Below are 17,131 nucleotides of genomic sequence, written 5' to 3'. Positions count from 1 at the left end.
GTCCCTCGATCAGTAATCGTGATATTAGTATAAATATTAGTAGTGAAGGAAGGCATCGTGATAAGGTTTGGAATCTGGCCATTTAGAAGATAGTGTAAAAAATAGTGTGAGGGAGATCTTGGATAGCTACCCCAAGGCAGTGGCAAAGGAAATTGTCGACATATCCAGCATGAAGAATTACATGCACTCTAAGTCTGACCACGAATCACCCTATTAGTGTTAAACAGTACAGAATTCCTGTCAGTTATCTCCCTGCACTAAAGGGAAAGGTTGGCAAATTGTTGAGGGCTGGGATCTTTGAGGAAAGCTCAGAGTGGAACACGCCTATCCCCGTGGTGCCGAAGGATTCGGGGGAAATCCGCATAACCTTAGATCTAAGGAAAATAAATGAGGTCACTGAGGCTCAAGTGTACCCCATGGCGAGAATCGACAATATTTTATCACAACTAAATGGTAATAAATTCTTTTCTGTCTTAGACTTAAAGGCAGGCTATTTCCAGATTCCTCTGGATCCAAGTATTAGGCATATCTTTGCATTTTGAACTCCCTGGGGCAAATACCAGCTATGTAGAATGCCCCAAGGCGCTAAGAATAGTGGCCATTATTTTCAACATGTTATGAATAAGGTGCTGGCAAAATTTGTAGAAAATAGCTGCTTCATCTTTCAAGATGACGTGGTCCTGTTTTCTCAAAGGTTAGAGGATCATCTTGAGTTACTTAGTAGGGTCATGAAGGTACTGCAAGATGAGGGATTAAAATTGAACCCCAGCAAATGCCAGATCTTAGCCAATGAAGTGAAGTATCTAGGGCACGTGATCAATGATAAAGGCCCAGACCCTAACAATGTTGAATCCATAAAAAGAATTAAACAACCCAATAACGTAAAAAGGCGTACGGAGTTTTTTAGGGGTAGTGGGATTTTTTTAAAAATTTTATCCCTTCTTTCTCTGACATTGTGAATCTACTGACCAACCTTACAAAAAAGGGAACTAAATTCGTTTGGGACTCTGAATGCCAAAACAGTTTCGAGAATCTTAAGATCGAAAAGAACTGATAAAGGCTCTCCTTTCAAGCGTGCTTGGATGACGGTGACCTTGACCGTTTCATTCCAACTTGCAAGTGAGGCCACATTTTCAACAGTTTGGAAAAATCTTTGGACATCTAGGCTGTCGCTAGGTAGGTTAGAAAAGCAGGGGGATCATCCCCATAAAGCCGGTCACCACTGGTACATTTTCCATCTCTTCCATTCCTACTACAAGAGATCCGCTTGAAACTTGTTCCTCCATGATTTACAAAACAGCGATTCCACAGAAGGTTCACAAGTTATTAGTCCTTTTACTCACAGGTCTTACCCCTTTTACACTATCACTATATTATAGGGCATAACATTGGGTCGCGGACCCAATGTTATGCCCCAATAGACCTAGGTCTGTTAGGCTATATTATAGGGTTAAGGCACGAATGACTCAAATCAAGGACTTTAAATATTTATGATTAAACCAAATTGTACAGATCATGCATCTGTCCTAAGATATGTGAGGAACGTAATTACTTGAATTTTCAAGCTCTAATTCGTGGATAACGGACATATTTCACAGGATTGAATGGGATTGAATTCAGTTCATTCAAAAGTTCACAAGTGTCCGTCCCTTCCTTCTTCTCAACTGACAATCCTATACTATACTCTTGCTCACTCGAGGAGCTGAGAGTTCCCCTATTTATATCTAGCATATAGGTGAAGAAGTCCCAGGACTACTCGTAGGTATTGCCTGGGTGTGAAAGGAAAAAGGATATTGGGGAAGAGGTGAAGGTAAAGTAATAATTACAAATGTAAATTCGTTTCTGTAATCCAAAAACACACTTTGGTAGATGTATCTTACAGCAATATCTGGTTAGCAAATTATCTTTTATTTTTCATTGGACTACAAATATATTTTGGGTTGATTTAATATATTCCAACTCCTCCTCAGTGATTTTCCAATTATGTAAATTATAAAAATTGTTTCTTTTTTTGTTTTATCTCAAATTAGGGAGTGGGAGGGCAAACCGTCCTCATCCTTAATCAATATTTTAACAATCATTTAAAAATTTTTTACACATGGGTGTATAACAGACGTAGTAAAAACTGTTTACATACGTATATTAAGTTTTTTGCATTGTTAACAGTTTTTACTACGTCTGTTATACACCCATGTGTAAAAAATTTTTAAATGATTGTTAAAATATTGATTAAGGATGAGGACGGTTTGCCCTCCCACTCCCTAATTTGAGATAAAACAAAAAAAGAAACAATTTTTATAATTTACATAATTGGAAAATCACTGAGGAGGGGTTGGAATACATTAAATTAACTCGAAATATATTTGTAGTCCAATGAAAAATAAAAGATAATTTGCTAACCAGATATTGCTGTAAGATACATCTACCAAAGTGTGTTTTTGGATTACCGAGATGAATTTACATTTGTAATATAATATACAGCAAGCCGTTTATATAAGTAAAGTAATAAAGCGAGATATGAAAGGGAAGTATCATGAGCACCCTGCTTCTTTTATTGAAACATAAATTAACATACAAAATGGCACCTGGCTGATAAAGATACAAAATTTCAATTATTTACATTGAAGATGTTTACACTGCAGACAGTTTGTTACCCAAAACATGGCCAATACTTTTGACCCTTGAAACTATGTACAATTTAATGTAAGAGATGCCCAGTAACCAATACAACTAGAAGTAATGAAATTACAATTCTATTGATGTTTAAGGAAATTATTAAACGTAATTAACAAAATCACAGTACTTAACTACAATATATCTATGCCGAGTGTACATTATATTAAGAGATAATACATAATGATCGTACGTTAGTACGTTTTGTTACTTCTACAATGATAATATAAAAACTCATTCTCTGGTCAATGACTTTTGACCTGAAATACATAACAATTAATACTGTAGTTGTTGCTTTACTTATAAACGCTATAAACATAGAAGAAACTGCCGATAACACTTGAATAGTTCTGCAGTAGTTGACTAAATCACCAAGAGAAGAACACATCGTTTCTGCATGTCATCACTACTTGAATTGTCAATGATGATAACCTGGAGCAAAGTCTGTTGATGCAAGTTATCTCTATTGAACTCTGCTGTTCTTCTTTTCAATGTTAAAGATGCTGTTCCTTTGAAACTGATGCAGAATTAATGTACAGTCATACCCCGACTTATGTGAACCCGGAGTTACGCGATTTTCAAATCTCGTCAATTCGTCTTTTCTTTGAGCGCCACGCAACTCTTGATTATTCACTCCCCCCACACTATTGTTCAGCTTTAATGTTCGGACGTGTCGCGCGGAATCGACGCATAGCTACAATTTATTTTGTGTAATTTATTTCTGTTTGTTATATCTACGGAGACTTGAGAGACTCTATGTGGTGATTTCTTGTTACCGTGAACGAACCAAAAGGCGAGATAAGATTAAAGAGAACATTTATTAGCTTACATACATTCGACTTGGATTTTACACAAGAGGCATCTGCAATCGTAAACAATTGACGAAAAAAGTATAAATTTATCAGATAATAAACAAAGACTCATTTTGTAAACAATTTACATTTTATATAAACAACTGACAAGATTACCTTTCAAATTATAAACAGACTCGATCCCAAGCGGTCTTTTGATCGTCGGACATAGAAAAGAAATGAACAGATGGCGCCTAACTTAAGCGCGGTTTACAATAACGAGTATGATTAATCTTAACACTCTACTATGTCATCCAAACGAAGTAGAACTGATTTCTTGTTTGATTCTTCTGCATCAAACAAGAAAAGAAAAACTTTATCTTTGGAATGTAAAGTTAACATTATTAAAGACTTCGATACAAAAATGAAAATTTGTGAATTGGCAAAGAAGTTTGATCTACCGGAATTGTCGGTCAGAACAATTATAAAAGGCAAAGAAAAAATTCTCGAAGCTGTGAAAAATGCTCAATCTTTAAATTCAAGCATCATTCGTAAACGTCACAGTATTATCGCTGAGATGGAAACAATGTTAAAATTATGGCGTAATAATCAAGTAAATGTGAAAAATTGTAAAATAATATAGGCCTAATTTGTTATACATATGTATTATCTAAGATTTTATTAAACATTTTTTTCTAAATTATTGTTTTCTTTAGTCTCCGGCCCCAATTAAAAATTATTTGTATGTATTTATATGCGAAATTATACCCCGACTTACGCGAATTCGACTTACGCGGTTACCGCTCGGTCCCACCTATCGCGTAAGTCCGGGGTATGACTGTACTAAATTTTTGTAATCCATACACTATCGCAATGTTTCACAAATGTTATTGTTCAAAACACATTTTCTAAAGTTTACCTCTTGGATAAACACACAATTTTCAAACACGCATTCTTCTGGCAATGATGCTAATGCACAATTGTGTTCTTCTGAAGTTAGTCTCTAGTGCTTTGGTTCTGGTGATAAAATGTTTAGTGATCTGTATCATGAACTACATTGTTCACAAAATTATGTGGCTGACATGGCCAATTAAGGCCATGTTGAATAGTATTTTGAATGAGAGAGCTACATTCCCTGTCAAAGGTTGCAGCTGAATATGAGATGATTAATGTCTTGAGGAGATGTACCATCACAGTAACAAAGTTCTTTGTCTCTCAATCCAAATCTATGCAGGTACTGTTTGAGATTTCCATAACCTGTTAAAGTCTGTGACATTATGTTGTTAATATTCAGATGCTTCATTTTGAGACAATGTTGAATGTTTGGTATGAAACCATATGTTACTCACCCCGTGGTCTCCTTTCTCCCATTCCATTTGCCATAATTGGATGATGGTTTCTTGAAGCAAGTTTTTTATATTTTTTTCCGTGAGTTCAGTATATATGATGTTATGTTCACTATTGGCAAATTGCTTCGCCAGTCTATCAGCTGCCTCATTTCCTTGGATTCCACAATGTCCTTTCACCCAAGCGAAACTCACCTTAAAGCTGTGCAAATTAGTTAATTTGTCTCGAATAAGATTTGTCATGTAGCATTTTGAATTTTCACTATTTACCCTGCGTAATGCCATTTGGCTATCGGTGCATATTCTCAAATGTTCTCTGTAATTTTTAAGAGTGTAGATATAGGAGATGGCTTGATAGATGGGATATATTTCAGCTTCTGGCACCATGTTAACTAAATTAGTTGACTAAATCACCAAGAGAAGAACACATCGTTTCTGCATGTCATCACTACTTGAATTGTCAATGATAACCTGGAGCAGTCTGATGCAAGTTATTTCTATTGAACTCTGCTGTTCTTCTTTTCAATGTTGAAGATGCTGTTCCTTTGAAACTGATGCAGAATTAATGTACTAAATTTTTGTAATCCATACACTATCGCAATGTTTCACAAATGTTATTGTTCAAAACACATTTTCTAAAGTTTACCTCTTGGATAAACACACAATTTTCAAACACGCATTGTAGCTAACCAGTTCAAAACCAGCTTCGTGTCTGTACTGTACTTTGCCACGTATAAAACAGATGAGTGCTGCTCCTACATTATTATTATTATTATTATTTTTAGAGCCGTCCGTAAATATGAGAAGTTTAGGAATCGGCTCCACATTAACATCTGTTATCTCTACTTTGTTATTACTTGCTGGATGAGTATAGGTATTAGTCTTCTTTATTATGCCTTCCTGCACAAAGTTTTTGAGAAAAGTGTAGTCTAGGTTAGGGAGAATTCCTATCTCTGCATACTACTTTAGATTATTGTTGCCGTTGTCAGTAATGAGTATATTTTTAAGTGTCCATGTCCATGTAAATTTCTTGGCTTTCAAGTGTAGTGGAGCACATCCTGCAAGTACCTGTAGTGCAGCGTTTGATGTCGTCCGGTATGCTCTACATAGTCTAATAAGCAAAGGTCTTTGTATCGAGTTTAATTTGCATTTGATGTTGATCTTATCAACTTTCTCACCCCAGAAAGGTGCACCGTACAGGATAGCCGGTTCTATGCAGACTTTGTTTAACGTTTCAATAGCCTTTTGATTTAGGCCCCATTCTTTATGGGCAATGCTGAGCATGTTATTCATTATTTTGCGAACTTTTCCTGCCATATACTATGTTTAGTCCAATTGAGACTTCTATCAATTATTAATCCCAAATATTTAATTTCATTGACATTTTTTATTCTTTCTCCATTTATGTGTATTTTAAAAGCTTTTTGCAGTTGTTTTCCCTTTGTAAGTACCATACTTTAACATTTGTCGTAATTTATTTCAAGTTTATTCAGTGTTCCCCATTCATATATTTTACTAAGTATCCCATTGGCCTTCTCCTGCAACCTTTCACCGTTTTTATGTGACATTGTTAGGACCGTATCATAATAGCTTTGTATCAGCCAGTTTTCTTTATTATTATTATTGTTCATTTTGAGCAGATCATTACATACAATATTCCACAATTCTGGGCCCGATCTCAACCCCTGCGGGCATCCTTTATTTATGGGGCAGATAATGTTGCCTCTATGGTGGTAGACCCCAGCAGTTCTTTCTGAAAGGTGCTATTAAGGATTGCAAAAAGATTTTTAGGGCATCTGGCCTGTTTTAGCTGACAAGAGTGCTGGCCACCAACGTGTATTAAACGCATTCTTATAGTTGATGGCCACAATTAGGGCATGTTCTTGTCGATTCCAAGCATTTTTGACAAAGTTAATGAGCTTATATATCGCGTGATAAGTTGAACGTCCTTTAGTAAATCCATATTGATTTTCACTCATCCAGTTATTGTTGTATAGGTGGAAATTTACTCTATTATCAAACCATCAAGTACCTTACCTGGTACCGACAATAGACTTATTGGTCTGTAATCCTTAGTTTTAAAGTCTCCATTCAAACCTGGTTTTGGGATAAATTTAATATCTGCCTGTTTCCATATTCTTGGAAAAATCCCTGTTTCAAGACATTTGTTATACGTGTATGAGAATGCCATTGGAACCACACAAAATGCATGCTTTAGCATTTCCGGTGTAATTGCATCCGGTCCAGGCGCTTTTTTTTTTGTTAATCAAAGTTATGGCTCTTTTAATTTCCACAAATGTAAATGGTCTGTCATTTTCCATTTCCGGAGGACTGTAGGTATTCAATCTAATCCTTTCTTGTGTGTTGTTATCTTCTTCCTCTCTGTTGCTGGGAAAGTGTGTGTCCATTAAGTAGTTGACAGTATCTGCATATCCATTTGTGTATGTTTTGTCTGTTATCAAAATGTTTGCTGGGATTTCACTTGTCTTTTTCCTACATACCACATAGTATGGCTCACTCCATACATTTTGTTTAATGCTTTGAGTACAAAATTGTTGCCACGCCTGACTCAGAGCTTTATTTACTTTTGTTTTGTAGTCGTTAAAACATCTAAGATATTAATTTTTTCTTTCTTTCATTCTTTCTCTCCAGATCTGTTTCTGAACGATATCTTTTTGTAATTTACGTGTTTTCTGTCTTAAAATGAAGAGCTCATTTGTTCCACCAGTGTGCGTTTTTAGTTTTAACTTGCGTGTAAGTCGTAGAATGACTATAAGCTTGTATGATATAACTGTTGAGATGTTCAGCTAAGATGTCAATATCTGTTATGTTATTTATTTGCTGTGTGGCCCATAGGTTGCTGAAGTAGTTTTTAAAAGTATTCCATTCTGTATGTTTCTTGATGATGATATCAGTATGTTGTGCAGGAGTATTTGTAAGGTTCCATATGATGTATCTGGTCACTTGCAGTGATGTCATCCATGGTATCACATTTTTCCGTGTGTTTGATCGCATTTTGATTGGCTACACATACGTCCACCCAACTTTCTCCCCTATTGGAGAAAAAAGTTGGTAAGTTACTAGTGTTACAAGAGACCGTATTATTGCTTGCCATAAAGTCTATTGGATTCCTGCCCCGAATGTCCTCCACTGGGCTGAACTGTGTTGGAGACTTAGCGTTATAATCCCCTGCTAAGATCCATGGTGAATTGTTTATTTGCTTGTTAATGATGTCCAGGTTTGTAATAAGTTCTAGAATGTCGTCATCCGGCGAACAATATATAGAAGTAATGTATAAAGAAGTATTATCGGTGGAAATCTGTACTGTAGTTATATTCTCTTTGCTTAGGACTGGGCAAAAATCCATGTTTAGATCACTGTGAGGGGAGAGGATCCCTGTTTTAGGTTTATTGTATAGTCCTTTAGGAGGGAAAACCTTCCAATTGCCGAAATGGACAATTCCTCCATCCAATGTGTATGGCTCTTGAAGAACCACAATGTCTATTTTCTTTTCAGTCACTGTATTTATTAGAAGAGATGAAGCTACTTTGCATCTTTCTGCATTGATTTGCAGCACCTTAATGTTTTGTTCCTTAAAATAGTGTCCCAGAACTACTGTTTTGTAAAGATGTACTTGTTTGTTTGCAGAATCCCTTAGATGCCATAATCAGTCTGTTTTATTCTCTGTGCTCTCAGTTTTTGAAGTATTGGGCAAGTTTTGTCGTATGCGTTGTGATTAGTTGAACCTTTTTTGTCGCTGGCTGGTCTCTATTATGTTTTATGCAATTTATGCAGCAGGGTGTATTCTGTTTATCATTACATTCGTTACATCTATGATTTTTAGTGCAGTGACTACAATATATCTTTTCTCTACAATCTTTTGCCATATGATTGAAGCCTGTACACTGGAAACATCTGATTACAGGTACGTAATCATCTAGTTTGACGTTCGCCCATGAAAGCAATATATATCTATAATAATAAACAATGCTTTTTGCTTGCGACTGTAAATTAGACAGAATTAGATAACCCAACAAATAGGGTATAACATTTTGCAGGGCTTATCACACCAAGGCCGACTGAAAGGACGACCAGAACTTTTATAAAAAAAAAAGGTTGGTTTTTAATAATCACACATCAAAGTATGCATTTTGGGTACAAGGACCCCCTCATCAGCTTACAAACACATGGCAACAACGTAACAAATACAATACCAATAACCTGTCAATACAACGGGATAACCAATGTATGCAGTACACTGCATTTACAATATCTCAATGTAACACATACACTAAACTAAATTATCAAGTATAAATCAGAATACAATGACAATGTGGTATAACATATTAACTCCACCAGTAAATGTCTTAGTTTCTCCTACATTTTCCAAATTCTGGTAGACTGTTACATCTTATTAAACCAATTGGTCTCCAGATTTTAACACAAAAAAATACATCAGATCTATAAGCCATTGTGAAGTCAACTGCACTGACCATCTGCATTTTACAAGGTGATGTGCCTATACTCCTACATCTGTTCAGCATCTGTTTCAAGGTTAAGTGAAAACAATGTCAATTTACCTTTCATGTAGCTTCAGTCCCATGTTGTTATTAATTCTGATGTCTTCTTGTATCTTCAGAATTTCTAGGTGTTCCTTGGTGTGATAAGCCCTGCAAGGTGTTATGCCCTATTTGTTGGGTTGTCTAATTCTGTCTAATGATATATATATCTATGTTGAATTAGTATATTTCTGATGTTTGATGCGACAGAAAGCACCACATGTCGGCAATTTTCTTTTATATTTCCTTTGAAAATGGTTGTACTAATCCTACATTTCTCTATAAATTCGTCTTTGTTCATTTGTTCCAGAATATCCTTTTGATTATACATTGTCTCAAGTAAGTTTTTATTATCAACAGAGTCAGGGAAATTGACAAGAATTAACCTTGGTTTCCTACCCTCTGTGACATGACATTTTATCTTTTCTTTGGTTGAGGGGAGAGTTTCTATTGCTTTTAATAACTTTTCTCCATCTTTACTGTTTCCCACTCTGAAGCAGGCACCTTCATTTGTAATTTTCCTTACTCCTTTGATTTTGACCCCAATATCTGCTGGGTTGACTTCTGTCACCACATCCTTTATCTACATGTGTTCCATTTTCCCCTTTCTTAGGATATACTAGGACAGCGTAGCTGTCCCCTGTTCCTTCATTGTTGAGCTTCGACGTCAGTGATTTTGATATAATTTTAGTCGTATTACTGGAATTGTTTGTCGATTTGACAATTTGTGCATATGTTGGTTGTGAAGCGATTGGCATTTGTTTTATTCTGTGAAGTCTCATTTTTCGATCTCATTTCTTTTAATATGCCGTACATTTGATGTACGGCAGCAAATAGTTGTGCGCCTTTTTCCTTTAACTCTTTCCTTTCTTCAGTACGGATGTTCCTTTTATAAGGCTCTGGGAGCAAGTCTAAAATTCTTTTTATATAAGTACTGGCGTTTTGTAATATTTCTTTTTCATTCAGGTCATTACCTAATCTCCCATCCCTATCTCTATCTGAGTCCACTTCAGCCCTTTCCTGTGTAGATCCTTATCATCCATAATGCCAATGTAATGAATAAACAAAATAACACAATTGTACTATACTAAATTAATAGAAAATTAACTATCCTAATAAAATCCAACCAAGTTCAAATCAAGAAAAACAATGAAAATAGTTGAAATCCAAAATTTAAATTAATGTAATAAATTATCTAAATTAAATAATTCAAATTTATTTAAAAAAAAAACGACGGTTAAGAAAGCCGTTACGAGCTAGCGACAGTTGAAAAGTTCATTAAAAAACCATTAGTTTTTAATTTTTTTTTCTTTTCCCCCTTTTTTCCTTTTTTAATTGTAAGTAATTATAAAAGATTAAACGCCTGTAATTACGTTAATTGTAGACCTATTAACCCCAAATTTACACCAATAATAAATATTACGTAGCTAAATAAAACCCCCGTTTCTGCCCCCTCCTGTCTTATCCCCCAATCGCTAGACTTCCGAAGTTTCTAAAATTAAATTTTCCCTAACTCCCCCTAATTAACCTATCATAATAATTAATATGTCGTATGAACCCTCTTTCAATCCACTTTCAAACAGTGTGTCACTTTCTTTTGTCCGATTAGTGGTTAATCCAAAATCGCAGTTTAAAGACAGAGCACTAATAAAAGCAGCCTCCTCACTTAACGCTCGGGAGCGCTCAAGTTTCCCTATTTATACACAGCACCATTAGATGTGATGTGCGACACCTATGGTCACTGACCAATCAACGAGCACGATAGGCCACACTCGTACAAAAACCGGCACCACGAAATGAAACAGTTTTACAATACAAAACCCGACATGACGCACATAATATACAATATAAAAACCCGACATAAAATATACAAAGTGCTTCAGCACTACAGACATAAAAAGGAGGACTAACTTATCCAGAAAAGGTAAAACAAATTGAGGCAGCTCCTGAAATTTTGAAAACCTTTGATCCAAGAACTATAGATAAAATAAATGAAATGTTTACTGCTTTAGTTGTAGGAACAAAAGATAACAGACCATTATCAAAATACATGAATAAATCAATCGAAGATATTAAATTCCATGGTGAATTTAAATCAAATTTTTCCAAAGAAATTCATAGTTACACTAAAGAAGAAATTTTTAAATTTCTCTAAAATTAGTCCCCTTTTTAGAATTTTATATATAAGCTTAAAAATGGCATTACAGCCATCAATGCCACCTGCATCAATTGATGATAAACATGTGATTAAAAAGAAGATATAACTGGTTTAATATGACAATGTTACTTTATGCATTGCTACTATTGTTATTTTATTTAATATGCTCATTATAACAATCTAATAAATTTAGCTATATTGCCATTAATTACTTGCCTGTGCATTGATAGTTTTTTTGATTTACAAAGAAATTATGGAAGTTAGTTTTTTTGTTATGAAAGCAGAAAGCTTTCTATAAATAATAATTTTTTTGTTTCTCTTTAGGTTACATCAAAACAATCCTGGACAGGGACTTCATTTGTCTTTGGAAATCAAATTTAATTTCTCCTTGCGTAGCCTACTGAGTGGATACTACAACAAATCATCCAACGTTGAAACCCTTGCATAAGATCTCTCAGGGCTCCATTTCAGGTATTTTTGTTTTTAAGATTCTGCCCTGTTTCATGAAATAGTGTAGAATGGTCTTCAGTTTTCTTTAATATTTACTTAATTTTTCAGAAAGAAAATGGCCGCAGCTGTGGTCAATGCCAACTCCAATTATAAAAAGACATTTTATTTGAACATCACTGTAGAAGAGGGCATATACGAGTATGAAGAGCTGCACAAACTTAAGCTACCAATTAGTAGTGTGTCACTTTCTAATCTATCGAATCAGAATAAATTTAGTTCTTCAAAAACAATGAAAAACAAAAACTTTAATTTGGTTCCAGCAGCCAATGTGGAGTTTTTGAATTTGGAAGACTTGTTCTCCAACGACATGAACATCCCACTCAACAAGATAGCCTATCCGCCTTATGCAATGCCACATTTCTCTGATGAGGCAGATTCAGGTTCAGCTTTTGCTGGGAATGTCTTATTCCCTTTACAAAAGCTCTTCAAGTACAGTTTCGGTATTAAAACCCAGCTGCAGCTGTTTTCTGAAGGAAAATTTAATGCTGATTATGTTCTGTTTAATTGTGAAAATGAAAATGAATACTATGTCGCAGTCGAGATGAAGAAGTGGATGCAGTTTACTGCGTTAAAAACCATCAATGTAACAGATCAGGGGATAAGAGATGCATTATGTGAGCCAGTGGCAGTAGACATTGATAGTTTACCTGATATACTAAATGAAGACTGGTTCAAGAAGACAGACAAAGACAACGACCTTGATGCTTGGATGGAACGTGTTGGCTTTGTAAAGCGGAAGAGTAAAAATGGCGACGAAAGTTACGATCATTTGAAGGAGGAGGCCAGGCAGAAAGGAAACAGCAAGACAGAATATGAGTACTTGTTACTTAAAGCCAAAAATCACAAGAAGAGGGGAGAAACTGATGGCATGTACAACTTCCGAATGGGGATAAAGCAACTCTATGCCTACCTAAATGCGATGAGGATGAAACAAGTTTTCGGCATCCTGACATCGTACTGCCATACCTATTTTGTCATTTGTAAATGTGACTGTCTGACCAAGGAACATACATTACAAGTTTCAAATTGTGTGAGGTATGACCAAGACATCATTAAAAAGGTGACTCAATTTGTTCACTTCGCAATGAACTCTGAAAGGAAAGAGATCACGAACATCCCTGTTCACTTGTCATTTGAAATTGGAACTGGAGATGCCAAAGAGGAAAGAGGAAATTGTACACCAGATAATGGACCAATGAAGCAGGAAGATAAGAATAGACATGGTCAAAAAGAAGGGAGTGGCACAAGGAAAGGATGCAGGGAAGACAACACAGAGAGAGTAAAACGTACGTTGTATTTCAATGGACGTGTAATAGGAAGTGGAAGATCTGGATGTGTTTTGAGTCTTTCTGATCGTCAGGGTCATCTGTATGCAGCAAAAAGCATTTCTGGGCTTGATGAGGAAAGGAGTGATGAGGAATACGACATCCTCTGTGAACTGCAGAACGAAGTTAAAATCTACAAAAAGTTGAGAGGCCTGCAAGGTAAAGTTGTTCCAAAGTTTCATTACAGTGGCTATTTACATGGTTGCGAATACACCCTGCTCTTAGACGAACTCGATGCATATCCTCTCTGGAAGTGTGACCTGTCGTATGAGGAAAAGGAAACGATCGTTTGGGCGTTGGGCGAGATCCACGCGGCCGGAGTTTTGCATGGCGATATCAGGGAGCAGAATATTTTGTTACACAGGACCACCAAGCAACCCTACTTCATAGACTTTGGGTTTTCAAGGGAAAGTAGTTGCGAGATGGACTTCGAAGAAGAAATAAAGAAACTCAGAGCACTTTTAGACATGTAACATTTGTCATAGCTTAACTTAATGTAGATTTTGGGAAATTGAAGACATTGTGTTTATTTGTGGGGCCAATTTCTACTAACTCAGTGATTACTGTTGAAAAAATTTGAGTAACATCGATTTAAAATAAATGTTTTTGAAGAACATGTACTGTTATATTATTCATAATCATTCCAATACACAAAAATAGCAAACAGTGGTTTTGGAGCCATTTCAGAGGCAAGTCAAAAATATTTTTATAAGAACAACGCCCATTATTTAATTCTATTAACATTCTTTTTTATAAAATATATAGATGAAAAACCATATGAGGTATGCATAATGCTGCTTTAAATGGAAGTATTTTCTGGTAGTCAATTTTTTCATTCTTTTTTTAATCATCCAATGCCAAGCACCAGAAATTTTGATTCTGTATTCTATAACTAATCCTTAAATTTCTAGAATACACACATTTAATATATTGGTGGTGCTACTGGTCGTTTTTGAGGTAACTGCACCTAGATTTTTATGGTTTTAGCAGATTTTATTGTGTCCCACACGAACTGGTCTCATATTGCAACAGTGAAAACAATAGTACAGTAGTCTCAAACTTGGCTTAATGTGGACCGAAGGGTGGCCGAGTTTGTGAAAATGCCAGGTTATTGGGAATGGGGTTAAAAAAAATAAGTATGAGTGTTTCCTCAGAAAATAAGTATGAGTTTTCCTCAGAATGAGTGTTTCCTCAGAAAATACTGTACTATATTTGTATGTATTGTTTACTTGAGAATACAACAGAGAATAAACTGCCAAAATACCCTTAAACAAAGGAAAAGTACGTACTTTGTGAAGGCATAGTTTTTACTACATGAAAATGAAAATTAATGAATACACTGTGAACAGTAATTTATCTAAGACAGACCTCAGAAAAATGCTTTGAAGCATAAAGCTGTCTATAATGAAAATTTACTAGGGGATTTTTTGCCCTGCCAGGGTGTGGCCGAGTTATCCGGACTGCCTGGTTATCGAGTGCCGAGTTTTCGAGACTACTGTAATTTCATAGCGAAAGCAGTGTTTGCATACGATTTTACGGTATAAAACCTGGCATTTTCTGATAATTCTATTTTGCTTTTTAAAATATGTGCACTATAGAAATTATAAGTTTTTTTTTTTTATCTAAAAAGTAGTGATTGGAGGATCAATTTTTCCTTTATTTTTCTTATTTTAGCAGTTTCACTGCCAGGACGTTTAGCATCATTAAGGTACTGTACATACTGTGTGCCTCTATTTTTGTTATTTTGGGTGATATTTTTTTTTAATCTACAAGATTTCAGGTATTTTAATTATTTTAGTTTTTTGTTAAATTTAAAGTTATTTTTTTATGTCAGTTTTTGAGATTTTTAAAAAATTGCTTAATAATAATTTTTTGGGAGATGAGTTTTTCCTTTATACAGTGGGTGATCGGTTAACGAGCATAATCTGTTCCAAGACTTTGTTCGCTATCTGAATTGTTTTACCCGATTATCAATTTATCATAAGTTTTTATGGGAATTTGATTAATTCGTTCTGGAGACCCCAAAAAATAAAAAAATATATACTTTATTACTACGTTTATTTGTATCTATACTAATATTATAAAGAGGTAATTTTTGTAGGTTTTTATTTAGGTGGTAACCTCCGAAACTACTCATCCGATTTCAAAAATTCTTTCACCAATATTTAGAATGGAACTTCAGGGTGGACATATTCTGTATATTATTCCGTTAAACATTCATATAAATTAAGATGTCATCTAGGCAGGGGCGGACTGGCCACGTGGGAAATTCCACATGGGCCGTATACAATTTGCGCCGTTTTTTCTTAATATGTACGTAATGTACCATTTGGTTAAGTTTAATTTTTAAAAATTATTATTTTTTCGCTAAGTAAGATAAATTTCAATTTTTAGGTGTAATATAGGTATATATTTGCAGGCCTGTATCATTTTACCTGGCCCTACCCGTATCTGAAGTTAAATTAGTTCGGCCGACCTGAGTCAAACACTACATTAGCCCGATTCGGCCAAACAGAAAGCATCCTAGGAGACAAATACAGTCATACCCCGGACTTACGCGATAGGTGAGACCGAGCAATAACCGCGTAAGTCGGGGTATAATTTTGCATATAAATACATACAAATTATTTTTAATTGGGACCGGAGACTAAAGAAAACAATAATTTAGAAAAAAAATGTTTAATAAAATCTTAGATAATACATACGTATAACAAATTATATTATTATACAATTTTTCACATTAACTTGATTATCACACCATAATTTTAACATTGTTTCCATCTCAGCGATAATACCGTGACGTTTACGAATGATGCTTGAATTTAAAGATTGAGCATTTTTTACAGCTTCGAGAATTTTTTCTTTACCTTTTATAGTTGTNGCCCGCGGGCCGCATGCGGCCCGCCGGGAGTCGTGTTGCGGCCCGCGGAGCTAGGTCAAATGAACATAAATGTTAACTTTATTGTACATATCACCAAATGAACATTAGAAGAGTTAAGAAGGTTTGGAAGAGTTCTATGAAACGCATTTGGACAAGGATAAATATCCTGTGTTTTACAAACATGCTCTGTCGATGGTTTCGCTATTTGGAAACACTTATGCATGTGAACAACTTTTTAGTCGCATGAAGTACATCAAATCACAAGTGAGAACACGAATTACTGATGTTCATTTGGAAAACTGTTTGCGTGTAGCGACATCAGTCGAGATCAATTTTGATGCACTTAGTTCTGTAAAACAAAGTCAGATGTCTCACTTTTAAATATTTTTAAATTGTCTAATATATATGTTTTATTTTCTTCAAAAAAATAAATATACCTATTTTTTGTGTTTTTTTTTTTTGCATTAAACCAGGCAAGTGTTTGACCACGATCTCACCTTCTGGAAAGCAACGGGTTGAAGCTGTAGCACGCTTGCTTGTTTACTTTAATTTAAAAAAAAAAAAAAATTTGGTGCGTGGCCCGGAAGGAAATATTATTTCTGAAATTTGGCCCGCCTGCTAAAAAGGTTGGCCACCCCTGCTTTAGATCAAACTTCTTTGCCAATTCACAAATTTTCATTTTCGTATCGAAGTCTTTAATAATGTTAACTTTACATTCCAAAGATAGTTTTTCTTTTCTTGTTTATTGCAGAAGAATGAGTTCTACTTCGTTTAGATGACATGGTAGAGTCTCTCAAGTCTCCGTAGATATAACAAACACAGAAATAAATAACAAAAGACGAATCGACAAGATTTGAAAATCGCGTAACTCCGGGTTCGCGTAAGTCG

General features: G+C 35.2%; 1 protein-coding gene across 1 annotated transcript; it reads left to right on the top strand.

The window, feature by feature from the left end:
- The first annotated feature begins 11,313 nt into the window (after positions 1–11,313).
- LOC111620019 lies at positions 11,314–13,857 on the top strand. Its single transcript, XM_023361861.1, has 2 exons — positions 11,314–11,998; positions 12,086–13,857. Exon 2 carries the CDS (start codon positions 12,093–12,095, stop codon positions 13,833–13,835), a length of 1,743 nt encoding a protein of 580 aa, XP_023217629.1. The 5' UTR covers positions 11,314–11,998; positions 12,086–12,092; the 3' UTR covers positions 13,836–13,857.
- The last annotated feature ends 3,274 nt before the right edge of the window (positions 13,858–17,131 follow it).

The sequence above is a fragment of the Centruroides sculpturatus genome, unplaced genomic scaffold, assembly GCF_000671375.1.
Source record: "Centruroides sculpturatus isolate CEXI.00-Female unplaced genomic scaffold, Cexi_2.0 scaffold117, whole genome shotgun sequence".
NCBI lineage: Eukaryota > Metazoa > Arthropoda > Arachnida > Scorpiones > Buthidae > Centruroides > Centruroides sculpturatus.
This window is presented reverse-complemented; position numbering and strand designations above follow the sequence as displayed.